Here is a 14,312-nt window from a genome sequence, read left to right as displayed (position 1 = left end):
ATGTCCAAGGCCAGAGCTGTGTCCTGCAGAGGACTCTGGGGATGAAGGCACAAGAGGGTCAATAGCATAGAGTTGGTAACATAACTTCTCCTGACTGGGGATGCTCCTTGGCCCATTTCTCTATCCGTAGACGCCACAAAGCTTGCTTAAATCCTCCACTAAATCTGAAAAAAAAAAAAAAAAAGGGAAATGCTACATATACTACGTCTGTGTATGCACAGTCATGAATACACGTGCATAAAATGCACACATAAACACATACACCTAGCCAGGGATGCAGATATATAAATAAACATATATATATATACATATATATATATATACATATATACATGTACAGCCAGGATTCCGAAACGATCAGAATAATAGAAATGACCATGATCTTCCTCTTCCTTACGGGACCACACACAAGCCTCCCGAAGTCCTGTTCGCCTCAGCTCTTTAGCGCAAATTCCCCGGCGGCACGACTTGGCCCTTCCGGGCTTCCGTCAGGCTGGCCGTCATTGGCTGGACTGTGCACAGCTGACAGTCGCGCGGGCGAGGAAGCTTTGAGGATGGCGGCGTCCGCGGCGGTGATTTTGCCGGAGAGTCCCAGGTAGCGGTCAGGCTGAGCGCCCCGCCTCGCGGGGGTAACCTGTTGGGGCGGGAGCAGGGGGTGCAGCCGCCGCCTGGTGCTGCGGTGCAGTCGACCAGGGTCGGGAGCCGGAGCCAGAGCGGAGCTGCGGAGGATAGTGGCGCGGAGAAGGGCGTGGGCGGGGCGCGGAGAAGGGCGTGGGCGGGGCGCGGAGGTGGGCGGGGCGTGGAAGAGGGCGTGGGCGGGCGGGGAGAGAGGCGTGGAAGCAGCGTGCTTCCATTCTGGAGTGGTTCTTGCTCCAAGTTTGCAGGGAGCCTTGGCTGCCTTGTTCTGTACCGGAGAGACTGACGGGTAGTAGGGAGTCACTAGATGCCCCCTGAATTTTGTCTAGTTTCTTGGGAGAATAGTCTGTATTTTTAATGTTATTTCAGACCCGATGATGGTGACAAAGGCTTACGCTGGTACTACGGGGTGATTAACAAATAACACGTGTTAATAGCCCCTTGAAACAAAGGTCAGATAGCTCAGGCATTAGTGACATATTTAGCCAGTCTTGGCACCATTACTAGTGTTTTCATTTTATGTAGTTTTTAGGTTTCTCGGTGTGTTACGTGAGACTGGCTGGCTCTGGTGGTGTTGCAAACCCCAATTTAAAAGATTTTCGTTGGCCGAGTGATTCTTACTATGTTGCCAAGACTGGCCTCAAACTCGTGGACCCAAGATCCACGCAGTCTTCCCCTCCCAACAAGCTGGCACTATTTAGCCACCACACCATACCCTGCTCAGATTTCCCCCATTAAAACAATTATTTCCGCCAAACCCGACTCAATTTGTGGAGGCAGAAGAAACTCTCATTTATGCAGGCAAATATTGAAGGGTGAACACAAAGGTCCCGCATTGGGAAGAAGACAGTCGGCATTTTAAAGTTTTTCCTTCTGTGAGCGGATCTGAAAAGCCACTTTTCTTCAAACTCTTGTCCTGGGGGAACACAACACTGTGCAGGCATAGTCAGTGTGTGTGCAGCTGTGCTTACCACACAATTTGAAATTGGTTATTACAGGTGACGCGGGTTTTAAAGTAGCTGCACGTGTGTTGTCTTTCCTCTCCCCCACCGTTATGTGCCATCATTATCCTTTATGGTTTTGGTGTAATCCCCTAATTTGCTTCATCCTTTTTCACAGTCCTTTCAGAGTTTATTTTGGATTAAGTGGTAGCATTCCTTCCCACTGCTCAATTACAGCCGTTCCCTGATGGGTGTGTACCTTCCCAAGCAATTTGCCTGGGAAGAGAAAATTGTCAAATGTACTTTTCAACAGGAATTCTTTTGGGGAGAGGGCTTTTTTTGGAAATACTTGGATTGATTACCTGGCTGTCATTCATGTCACTTTATTTCACTAAGAGGACGCAGCTACCAGGGTTGTTGACATAAAAATGTATAGACAGTAATGGCAAATACATTCAAAAGCTTACTTTGAAACTTTGTTTGCAAATTTGTTTAGCATGAAGAAAGCGGTGCCGCTGATAAACGCAATAGATACGGGAAGATTCCCACGCCTTCTTAGCCGAATTCTTCAAAAGCTCCACCTGAAGGTTTGCATTTTCGTATTCCCGTGGCTTGTAACCCCTCTAGTGCCCCTGAGGCATGCTGCTATTTTTTGGAGAACTGTGAGAAACATTGTTCTCTGGTGTGTTCTCGGGAACTCTAGATCTGTGGAAGATTCGATAATGTTCTCTGGTCAAGTTTGAGAAACTTTGTATTCCATATTAACTTTAAAAAAGTGGAGCCTTCCAGGATATTTTGCATACTGTTGTTATTTGGGTCATATGTTTAAGGGCGAAGGCTTGACTTTGGAATTGTTTTATCTTGTATATAATGTTCTACAGAACACACTCTAGGAAAAGGCTGATGGCATTCTTCCTGGTGAAGATGGTTAGCCCAGGGCTGGAGAGATGGCTCAGTGGTCAAGAGCACGCACTGTTCTTGCAGAGGACTTGTGTTTGGTCCCTAGCACCCGCTTAGTGGCTCATAACCACCTGTAACTCCACTTCCAGGGATTTGATGCCTTCTTCTGGCTTTCTTGGACTCCTGCATGCATATGGTGCATACAAAGTCATGCAGGTACCATGCATACATATACAATAATAAATTAAAAATAACTCAGTCAATGTTTCTTCACCATGCATACGTATAGAAACAATCGATAAATCTTAAAAGTAATTCAGTACATATTTCTTCTAACTGTAGGTAGAGTTTTTGTCAGGACTGCCAGGCTCTGTCCCCCAAATATCCACAAAGACACTTAATTATAAATACTCAGCTGGTAGCTCAGCTGGTTACTAGCTCTTACATTTTAAATTAACTCATATCTCTTATCTATCCTATGCCACGTGGCTGTACCTCCTTTCAGCATGGCATGTTCATCTTGCTTCCCTCTGCATCTCTCAAGACTCTTTAGACTCTGCCCTTCTTCTTTCTAGCATTCTCTCTGTCCCAAAAATCCCTCCTAGCCACCGGCCAATCAACCTTTTATTAACAATGAGAGCAACAAATTTTTACAGTGTACAGAAGGATTATTCCACAGCATTTCACATAATATTTAATCTTTGTTTTTTCTCTTTGCTTTTATTTCAAGGGCACAGTTGGTTTGGCCATGTGGATGCTTGGTAATTAAGCTGTTATTTGATAACCAGTTCAACTCATGTTCTTTATTGGGCTATAAAATTGCATTGGCCGTGTTTGTGGAGCACTACTACATGCTCTGCATTTTTGTAAGCATTAACATTAAGTTATTTCAAGACTCTTACCTTTCTTTTTTTTATTGGCCAGCAGACAACCCCAGGCCCATAGCCTACTCACTCTGAATTGTTCTCAAATCAAATTCTCCACTTAGTTTTATTTCGGATCCTTATTGTTTCCTGGCTTTGGACTAGTATCTGTTACTCATAATGTTCTTGATTTTGATTTTTTTTTACATTTTTGTATTTCTGTTTTTTTTTTTTAATGTTTATGAGGTTTTCTGCACGTATGTATATGGACCACATGTGTTTTTGGTGCCTGTGGAGGCCAGAGAGGGTCTTGGATCCTCTGGAGATAGAGGTGGTTGTGAGTTGCCTTATGTGGGTGCTGGGAACTGAACACGGGTCCTCTGCAAGAGCAGCAAGCACTCTTATCCACAGAGGCATTTTTCTGATTGATTACTAATAATACCATTCCAGTAATGTTTCTAAATGTTTTCCTCTTTTAAAAATGTTGATCATATTTAACAGCATTTAAAAACGTTAGTGGCTTTCCCTTACCATATGGAGAAAACTATAAAACCCTCAACACTGCGTGTGAGATCCTTTAGCGTATGGTGGTGGCCTGTGCTTTCCCTGCTTTGCACTTACAATCACCCTGGACAGTGCACAGTCCCTGCAGTGTTCTAGGGCCTTTCAACCATGTATTGTATACACATCCCTCTCCCTATGTCCCAGTGTCCTTGTTCCCTATGTCACCGAGAGAACATCACCCTTTAGGAATTTTGCAAATCTTACTCTCAAGAATTATGCTATTCTCTTCTCTTTGCTTCCACAATGTTCACTGTAGTTCTGTGTTGCAAGCACTCATTTCTCAGAAGACACCCAAATCCCTAAACTTTTTCACCAGTCTTTCTACCTATAGCCTCAAAAATCTTGCCTTTCCTTGCCTATATAGCTCCCTTCCCCAATACATTACTCATTACACTCAGTGTATGCATTTGGAGTTAATTCTTTTCTTTCATGTGAGAAATGGAACGCCAGCCTAGGAGCTCCAGGTTCACACCTGTAGTAGATTTGTGCTGTAGGTGGTGAGACAGGCAGAATCACAGAAGCAGGAGCAGCCTGTAGTATGCCTCATCTTGCACGCCAGCACTTCTGCATTGGGACGAGCTGAGGGAAGTCGCACAAGCTTCTGTAGCTGAGACTCAGAAAGAAACAGGCATTTGTGGCCTGTCATCTTAATTAGTGGTTACCACTCATCTGACAAAAAACCCTCCGTGTTAGACCCCGTGGCGGAGAATTTAGGTCCCCACGTGAAACCTGTTGATGTCACCGCTGTGGCCTTCGCTCTGCAGAGCCAGCTGTCAGGGTGCCTGACCAGGCACACTAGAAACATCCAGACTAGTGAAGGTGAAGTGGGGGAGCGAGGTGCTGCTATGATGGGGGGCAGCAGTCTCAAGTAGTGACTGCTAGTGAGGAGATGAAGTGAGAGAATTAAGAAAACCAGATATGAGAGACAAAGCACTGAGGTGGCCTAAAATATAAGCAGAAAAGCCATCCTTTTCTCAGCTCAGATTTCCGGCCATCAGTCACGTCACCACGGAAAGCGTGTTTCATTCCACTCACTGTGGTTCAGAACCTGTGTCTTAATTTAGATTATAAGCACGCCAGTTCGCTTTCACCGTGGACTTACCTTTCCTCTTAGGTTCCCTTTTCCTGTATAAGTGAGTCTTGTGAACGCACTCTGGGCTGACTGCTTCTGTGTTTGTAGGCCGAGAGCAGCTTCAGTGAAGAAGAGGAGGAGAAACTTCAGGCTGCGTTCTCTCTAGAGAAACAAGAACTGCACCTGGTCCTGGAAACAATATCATTTGTTTTGGAGCAGGTATTTTTATTGCCTTAATTTCCTACTTATTGCGTATTTTCATGACTTTAATATCTGTGGCTTTCTATATTTTAATGTAGCTATGTAAGATGGAAGCTCTTAGGATGTTTTAATCGGGACTTTCAGGATTCTGAAACATTTTTGAATGCGTGGCTTCTTTCCGTAGTATTTCATTCTGCAAAAGTAAATATGATATAGTAGTAGTATTATAGCATATAATATAGTAGTAGTAAGTATTATAGCAATGTGAATTGGGCCTTCATCTGATTTTAATTCATTGTTTCTTGGTATAGTTGGAAATATGAATACTTTTCATTGTAGAAGTTGGACAGGTGGTTTGCTGGCATGCATTTGATTAGGAGGTTATAGGAAAGAAATGACATCATGTTTTTTTTTTTTAACTGCTGAATTTCCTTCCTTTATCTTTTCTTCTCAAACTCATCTCATTATTTTCCTTCCTGTTCAAGTCCTGTCACTGCAGTCTGGATCGCGTAGTCTGGTCACCATCGCTTGTTTGTGTTTCTTTACCCCTTTCAGCAGGGCACACTGTTAGTCTTCCGTTACTTCACACGCGTCAGTTTGGATTCCGTCCATAGATTTGAATATATTATGGGCCAGAATCTTATTTTCTGCTCCTTTTTTATAAGCCTAGCACACAGCTGAACTTAACATAGAGTCTTAATAAATTCCTATCAGTTTATTAGATAGGATATTTGTGAAATAAAAGATCCAGCAGTACTGCACTCGATGGGCACTGTCGGCAGCAGACACTCTTAGGACACGCTGTCAGGCATCTGACAGCACCTGAAGGAGGCGATAGATGGTATGTTGTCAGGGCAAACACCTGAGGAAAGAGCTTTAGGAAGGGGGTATTTTGACTTACAGTTCGATCCAGAGAGGAGGGAGAAGACGTGAGGACGTTTACATGGACATTCCTGTCCACGGGGTTAGGAAGGTAAGGCATAGTAGTTGTAGTTTCTGAAGATCAGGAAGTGCAGCGCCTGCCCTACAGCTGGAGCTGAGCTCTAACCCATATGGCCCACTCTCCAGTGGCACAGTAAGGGCCCCCTTCCTAAAGGTTCACAGTCTCCCAAAACAGACACCAGCTAGCCACCCAGCCTTTAAATACACCAGCCTGTGGGGAAGCCTTCAGACTGAAGCTGTAACGGTCCATCCTTTGCCTCCACACGCTCATCACATCTCATACTGAAATAAGAATTAAGTCCAAATCCAAACATCCCTACAGCAGATAGAAAGAAAATGGCCCCAAAGGGAGTGGCACTATTAGGAGGTGTGGCCTTGTTGAAGTAGGTGTGGTCTTGTTGGAGAAAGTATGTCACTGTGGAGGCGGGCTTTGAGGGCTCATATATGCTCAAGGCATGTCCAGTGAGAGAGTTTACTTCTTGTTTGTTGTAGAATATTGTTTTAAGATGTGTTACTTTTGTTTATGCTCTGGAACATTTGTTTAAAGATGCAAAGATGTGTTTGATTAAATAAAATTCACCTGCGGTCAGGAGGCTGCTTCAGCAAGTAGCTGACTGGAAGTGGTAGGGAGGAGTCAGGGTGGAGAAGGGTTTTAAGTAGGGGTGAGGAGAAGAATGAGGGCCTCTTGAGAGACTGAGGAGGTGAGCTACTTGCTATTCAGCCTCTGGGGGGCGCAGAATTCCACCTCAACCTTTAACTCTGATTTCTGTAGAGGGCAGAGATTTAGATAAATTTCCTTTGTAGCTTTCAAAGAGTGGGTGCCTGAGGGAATTCTGTCCCCTCAGGCTGCAGCTTTGGCAGCAGAACTGCTGGTAGCTGTGGAGTTGCAGTTGCTGATAGGACAGCTGTCGCTTAAAAGGCAGCAACAGTGTAAAGAAAAGGACAACACCTGTTGCCTTTGGCTCAAGGTGTAGAATTCTCCAGCGTTTGTGTCTCTGTGCTTGCTGCCGTACTCCCAGCTGCCATGCTCCCCGCCATGGTGACAGTGAACTAAACCTCTGAAACCGCAAGCCACCGCCTCAGTTAAATGTTTCCCTTTGTAAGAGTTGCTGTGGTCATGGCGTCTCTTCACAGCAATAGAAACCCTAACTAAGACAATCCCCATAGGCTTAAGTTAAAGCTCTTTAAAGGTCCAGAGATCAAAGTCCCTTCTGAAACTCAGAGCAGGCTCTTAGCTCTGAGAACTTGTTAAACAAGCACCAAGTTGCGTACTTTTAATGTTCAATAATGCAGGGTACTGCCGGGCAGTGGTGGCGCACGCCTTTAATCCCAGCACTCGGGAGGCAGAGGCAGGCGGATCTCTGTGAGTTCGAGACCAGCCTGGTCTACAAGAGCTAGTTCCAGGACAGGCTCCAAAACCACAGAGAAACCCTGTCTCAAAAAAACTAAAAAAAAAAAAAAAAAAAAAAAAAAAAAAAAAAAAAAAAATGCAGGGTACTGATTCCTATTTTAAAGAGGAGGAATGGAAATGCCATGGAAAGACTGGACCCAAGAAAGACCGGCACACATTGGAAACACCAAGCTCTGCAGTTCCATGTCTAGTGTCTGGAGCTTACAGTGGCATCATTTGGGTTCCAGTGGACTTAGGCAGCCCCATATCCACACCTCTGCTTCCTGCAGCACATATGGGCCTCTATCCTGACCCCGCTTCACTTGGCACCTTGTCAACATCATGAACAGCCTAGTCAGGCCCTCCATACAGGGAGTCTCACCGCGTTACACCTTGTCTGACCTCATTGGTTTTCTGGAACCTCTGTCAATGTCCACAGTGCTGTAACTCCTGCATTCTGCATAACCGCAGAGCCAGTACCGTGTGGGGGCTGCTACCAATTTCTGCCACAAGATCTGGACTGTAGCTTAGCGTCCATTTTCCATAGCTGCAGCATCTTTTGTGTGAGAGAACACTCCCCCAGGCAACTGTGTTCTAGCTGTGTGCTCTGGGGTGGTCTCTGTTTAGGCACTGTGCGTTTTTTCAGTTTTATGCCCTAGAGCCTTCAGTGGGCGACATCTTGTTCCCAGGACATTGTTCCTGTTGACCAGTGCAAAGTGTGCAGTACCAGCGTTCTCCTTAATCTCATTAGTCTCTAGCAATCAGAGCCACTGTGTCTGCATCCATCGTGCCTGTCCTGTCCTTAATTCTGGTTGTGTTCCAGCTTCTTTTTTTCCGTGTTTTCTCTCTCTACTTTTTCTTATAAAACCTGGCTAAGGGCAGTGAGCAGTAACCATGTCACAGACTGTATACTGCCTTGAAATTTCCTTCGCCAAACATATTAATCAATTATTCTTATTTTACTTTCTGTTTATGGGTGTTTTGTCTGCATATATTTCTGTGCACCATGTGCATGTCTTGTGCCCTCAGAGGCCAGAACAGGGTGCGAAACTAGAGTTGCAGACAGTTGTGAGCTGCCACAGGGTGCTGGGAACGGAGCCCACATCTTCTGAAAGAGCAGTAGTGCTCTTAAATTGCTGGGCCCTCTCTTCAGCTCCAGCCCATTATTTTTTAATGTAGCCTCATTCAGATTTTAGGACACAGGTGGAATACAGCCACATGACTCGTCAGAAAGTAACACGAGTGGCTTGGAGTTCTGCTTCTGATAGAGTCCTCGTTCGTCTCTGAAACCTTTGGAGCATTGCCGTTCCTGTCGGCATTTCTCTCAGAATCAACCTTATGTTCTTCCTTCAGTGTTGTAGATCTTTCCTAGCCAGTGACTAAACTCTTTCACCTATATTCCTCCCATACACTGATGACAAAGGTCTGCCAACCCCACGGTCAGGCTTATCACAGTAATAGCCCCACTCCTTATACTACCTTCTCTCCTGTTTGTTAGATATCTGAAGATTTATTTTGGTTGATGGTGTTTCAGGGAATATAATCCATTTGGGAAATCATCGAGGTGGGAGCCCCTTGTGGCTGGGATAATGAGAGCACCTGTTAAAAGGTTCTGTGTCTTCCAAAGAGAATGCCGTTAGCTGACACCAAGTGCTCCGGCACCTGAACCTGTGAGGGACACTTCATATTCAAACCTGAGCGTGGATCATAATGGCAACTGGTTCTTAAGCTCTGGTGAGCCTTCAGTAGAAAAAAAGGCGGATAAACAGAACATCACAGGGTGGGGTTTGTGGGAAAGTTGTCCTCAGTTAATGTAGGAACAGGACAGGTATTGTTGGAGTTATTTTAGAATTTCCTTTTGTTATCTGAAACTTTGGTTGGTAGAAAAAGGTAGTTTTGAGGTCTCCTTGGGAGAAGTCGGTTTGCAGAGACCATTGTCAACTTTAATTATGTGAAATAAATGAAATAAACTTTACTAAGTAATTTTAGTATTATTTAACCACAAGTAAAACGAAACATTTAGCCTGAGCAAGTTAGGTTTATTAACTATGATTTTTTAGCTCTTGTTTTGTATATTGTTATTAATAGAACTGTTGAAAATGCCTGCAAGATGGCCATGGAGTCTATTTGATTTAAACTGTTTTAGTGCGGGGGACTGGATAGATGGCTCAGCAGGTAAGAGCACTTACTGCTTTTGCAGGGACCCAAATTCAGTTTCCAGCCTTTGCACCATAGCTCCAGCTCCAGTGATCCAGTGCCTTTTGCTGCCACAGGCTGTGAACTTATGCATGTGCATACACACACACACACATACACACACACACACACACACACACATACACACACACACACGGAATATTTAATTTGTTTTAAATACTTCTGTGTTGCTAACCGCTCAAGGTCTTTGCATGAGCCTGAGGATGTCTGTACCTCCTCCTCTTTGACAGGCAGTGTACCACAACTTGAAACCAGCAGCACTTCTGCAGCAACTGGAGAATATCCATCTTACACAAGACAAAGCAGACGCCTTTGCCAACGCTTGGTCGACTATGGGTCCAGAAACGGTTGAGAAGTTCAGGCAGAGGATTCTGGGTCCTCACAAGGTACAGAGCATTCTGTCAAAAAAAAAAAAAAAAAAATTATAACAGCTAGTCTTAAGAGGTAAAGTAGGGCAGAAAGTGAAGTCAAATATTCCTGTTTAAGTTTTTCTACATATTAGCATATTTGTTGCCATATTAATTTTGGCAGTATAAAATATGCCTCCATAATTTAAGAATAGGAATGAGATCGTCTCCTTTTACCCTCTGACAGCGATTCCCTGCCTTCCCACATGAGGCTTGTTTTTGACATTTACTGAGTCATATTCTTGCTTGTCTTTTGTGCATCTGCATTAGTGCCGAAGAGAACTCCTAGCGTGCTGTAGGTGCTGACTTAGCATCTGTCAGCTCCCATAAACCAAGCACTGGGAGAGCTGTAAAGTTAGCGGTGTCACAGGTGCCCCTCAGGCCTAACCTCACAGAGGTGGGCACGTCGGGCAGACTTTACCTTTTCCAACTCATACTTTTGTATTGCATTAATCGTCTGATGTGGAAACAGTTTTGTGCTCCTACAGTAAACCTCACGTGTCATCCTTTGAATGTACTGCTGGTTGGATTTGCTGATATGTTGCTAAAGATTTTTTCCCACCTATTTATGGTACATCAGAGGTGAGCTGGGAGCTGCTCCTGCTCTGCCGTTCGGGAGCGTCTGTGAAGGAATAGCGTTGTTCTGCATCACTAGGAACGCACTGGGATCAGCGATTCCAGACTCTTTCAGCACTCAGTACTGCCAGTTGCTTTTCTGTTTGTCTTTTTCTTAAAAGCATTGCATTAGGTTTATGGTGCTGTCTTGTGTTTTTAAAACACAGCTTTGGTAGCTTTTTATGCACTTGGCGTGCTTATGTATTCTGTAGTAAGGTGTCTGGATATTTTGCTTAACTGTACTCCATACTCGGAAAGACAGAGATACAGATCTCATTGTATTCCAGGCACAAACCTTGTTATATGTAGGCATACATCCCATAGAAATGCATTTTCTCAGTTGTAACGTATGGAGGTGCTTGCCTGCCTTCCCTTCACTTGGAACTTGAATTCCAGTTGAAGTTCCAATTGTAGATCTCTGTGACATCTGTGATTGAACAGTGTTTCTGTCAGTCTGTAGCTCTTTCTTTCTGTCCAGGCGTAGATCAGGGTTCATGTCTGCGGTGTGTCGGCACTATCACAGTAGTGTTACGGACATTGTCCTTTTGTCTCCAAATTGCTTCTGCCCTCTGTCAAATTAGTTTGTGTATTTGTCTAAGTCTTTTTCTAAATTCTCGGATTCCTCTGTTCTATTTGTCTGTCCTTGTCAGTATGTCCCTCTGTCTTAATTACTGCAGTTTTATTGTCAGAGGGCCAAGTGTGGTGGTGCACACCTGTAATCATAGTACTCAGGAGGCAGAGGCAGGGGGATCTCTGTGAAACTGAGGCCAGCCTGATCTACACGGTGAGTTCCAGGACATCCAGGGCTACATAGAAAGAGATCTTGTCTCAATATGCCCCCGCCCCCCCCAAAAAGCTAGTGGAGGCTCTAAGTGGGGCAGGAGAGATTGCTCACAGTTAAGAACACTCGCTGTCCTTTCAAAGGACCCATGTCGGGTGGCTCACAGAAACCTGTAACTCTAGCTCCCTGGGATCAGATCCCTATGCAGTCCTACGCAGGCCCCTTCATATGTGTGGCACTTGTATGTGCACACACACAATTAAAAAATAGTCTGAGACCAATGGCTTTGTTCTCATTTTCATATTTTTTTGGGTATTCTGGTTTCTTGCTCTTACATATAAATTTGAAAAATCAGCTTTCAGTCTCTACAAACAGCCCTGCTACGTATCGACCAGGATTGTGTTTGACTTAATGGTGAATTTGTAGAGGAATAACTTTTTTATTCCTTTTGTCAGTGTTCTTTATTTTTAACACAGATCCTATGCATATTTTATTTTTTTAGGGCAGTATTTTCTTTTGTTTTTAAAGCTGTTATAAATGATGCTATTTTTGAAATGTTGGTTTCCATTGTTTATGATTAGATCCTGGAAATAGAAATCAATTAACTCTTTAAAAATACTGTTTTTGTGACAGTGGAGATTGAACCCAAGGATTACTAACAAGCTCTGTATGCCTTTACTTTCCAATCTATATTGACCTGTCCTGTGACTTTGGTAATTCACTAATTAGGGATAGAAACTTTAAAAAAATAAATGTCTTTCAATTATTTTCAAATGCATTTTATGATATTTACAATATTGATGAATCGAGACTTCCTCTCCCCCCAAATCTATACAGCTCCATGTTGTAGGAGGCTGCTTCTTTGTTCCCAGCTCCTCAGCCCTGAAATAATCACACAGAAACCATATTATTTGCAATACATTTGGCCAATAGCTTAAACGTATTTTTGGCTAACTCATATCCTAAACTAACCTATCTCCATTATCAGTGTATTGCCATTAGGCTATGGCTTACATGGTAAAGCTTCAGTGTCTGTCTCTGGCAGGTCTACATGGCTTCGCCTAACTCTGCCCTCTTTCTCCCAGAATTCAGTTCAGTTTTCTCTGCCTAGCTCTGTTCTATCCTGCTCTGCTGTAGTCTCAAAGCAGTTTTTTTTTTTTGGTTTTTTTTTTTTTTTTGGTTTTTTTCGAGACAGGGTTTCTCTGTGGCTTTGGAGCCTGTCCTGGAACTAGCTCCGTAGACCAGGCTGGTCTCGAACTCACAGAGATCCGCCTGCCTCGGCCTCCCGAGTGCTGGGATTAAAGGCGTGCGCTCAAAGCAGTTTCTTTATTAACCAATGGAAATCACAGCATACAGAGGGGAATTCCACACCAGCTCCCCCTTTTTATCTATGTGATGTGATGTGTGTGAATGTTTGTTTGCATGTGTGCCTGTGTATGTGTGTGTGTGCCTGTGTGTGTTTGCATGTGTGCCTGTGTATGTGTGTGTGCATGTGTGCCTGTGTATGTGTGTGTGCATGTGTACCTGTGTATGTGTGTGTGCATGTGTGTGTGCATGTGTGCCTGTGTATGTGTGTGTGTGTGCCTGTGTGTGTGTTTACATGTGTGCCTGTGTATGTGTGTGTTTGCATGTGTGCCTGTGTATGTGTGTGTGTTTGCATGTGTGCCTGTATATGTGTGCATGTGTGCCTGTGTATGTGTGTGTGCCTGTGTATGTGTGTGTGCCTGTGTGTGTTTACATATGTGTTTACATGTGTGCCTGTATATGTGTGTGTTTGCATGTGTGCCTGTGTGTGTTTGCATGTGTGCCTGTGTATGTGTGTTTGCATGTGTGCCTGTATGTGTGTGTTTGCATGTGTGCCTGTGTATGTGTGTTTGCATGTGTGCCTGTATGTGTGTGTTTGCATGTGTGCCTGTGTGTGCCTGTGTGTGTGTTTGCATGTGTGCCTCTGTGTGTGTTTGCATGTGGCTGTGTGTGTGTGAGTACCAGAGGTCACGTTGGATATTTTCCTCAATTCCTCCTTCCCACACTTTGTTTTTTGAGACAGAATTTCTCTGCAGGACCCAGTGCTTGCTGATTCAGCTAGACCGGGATGGGGCTGGCCAGTGAATTTGTATCAGCTTATTCCTGTCATACCAGAGTCCAATCACATGGGCGCTGGGGATATGAACCCAAGTCTTCACGTTCACAGAGCAGTCGCTTTACCGACCAAGCCCAAGTCATCCCCTCCCCCTCGCCCTCCTTTTCCTTAGTTTCTTGTCTTACTTGGTTGACAGTTTTGGGGATAAAATGCTGTCTTCCACTAAATGTTTCCTCTCGATCTCTAGGAAACATTCCGTGTTGTTTCCAAGTTTTCCCTCATGACTCTTTCCCTTGTCCTCGGAGTTTCTGCCCTGCTTTTTATTATTTCAATTTCTTTATTTTCCTGCCTCTTGTGCAGATTTTCAGTTTTTCATTTTGTTTCCTTGAAATTCTGTCTTGTTTAAAACATCTCCATTTGGAACCCCTTCATCATACTCTTCTGGTCTCGCTTGTGTTCTCCCTCTGTGTTGAGGGGCTGCTTCCCCAGCATCTAGCACGGGTCTGCACTGCTCGGCTGTTTGTAGGCTCTAGCCAGGAGGTGGTTCTCAGTGTCTCCTGGACAGCTGCCCTGGAGACAGCGTTTCTCTTCCCCAGGGAATGGTAAGTTCAGATGCTGCTTGAGAGTCACAAGCTGTCGTATGAAATATTCAGAGTAGAAAAAAGAAACGTGAGCTGGATATTGAGACACATGTCTGTTATCT

At 44.2% G+C, this 14,312-nt stretch overlaps 1 protein-coding gene across 2 annotated transcripts in view; it reads left to right on the top strand.

Moving 5' to 3' along the window:
* The first annotated feature begins 463 nt into the window (after positions 1-463).
* Commd10 (COMM domain containing 10) overlaps positions 464-14,312 on the top strand; it is a 132,714-nt gene continuing 118,865 nt past the window's right edge. Inside the window, exons 1-4 of one of the 2 annotated variants that reach the window (XM_057788859.1) lie at positions 464-595; positions 2,074-2,164; positions 5,085-5,195; positions 9,957-10,112. In XM_057788859.1, coding sequence (XP_057644842.1) covers positions 555-595; positions 2,074-2,164; positions 5,085-5,195; positions 9,957-10,112 — 399 coding nt within the window. In that variant the 5' untranslated portion in view covers positions 464-554. The remainder of the gene's footprint in view (positions 596-2,073; positions 2,165-5,084; positions 5,196-9,956; positions 10,113-14,312) is intronic. The other variant, XM_057788860.1, reaches the window with a different exon arrangement.

The sequence above is a fragment of the Chionomys nivalis genome, chromosome 14, assembly GCF_950005125.1.
Source record: "Chionomys nivalis chromosome 14, mChiNiv1.1, whole genome shotgun sequence".
NCBI lineage: Eukaryota > Metazoa > Chordata > Mammalia > Rodentia > Cricetidae > Chionomys > Chionomys nivalis.
This window is presented reverse-complemented; position numbering and strand designations above follow the sequence as displayed.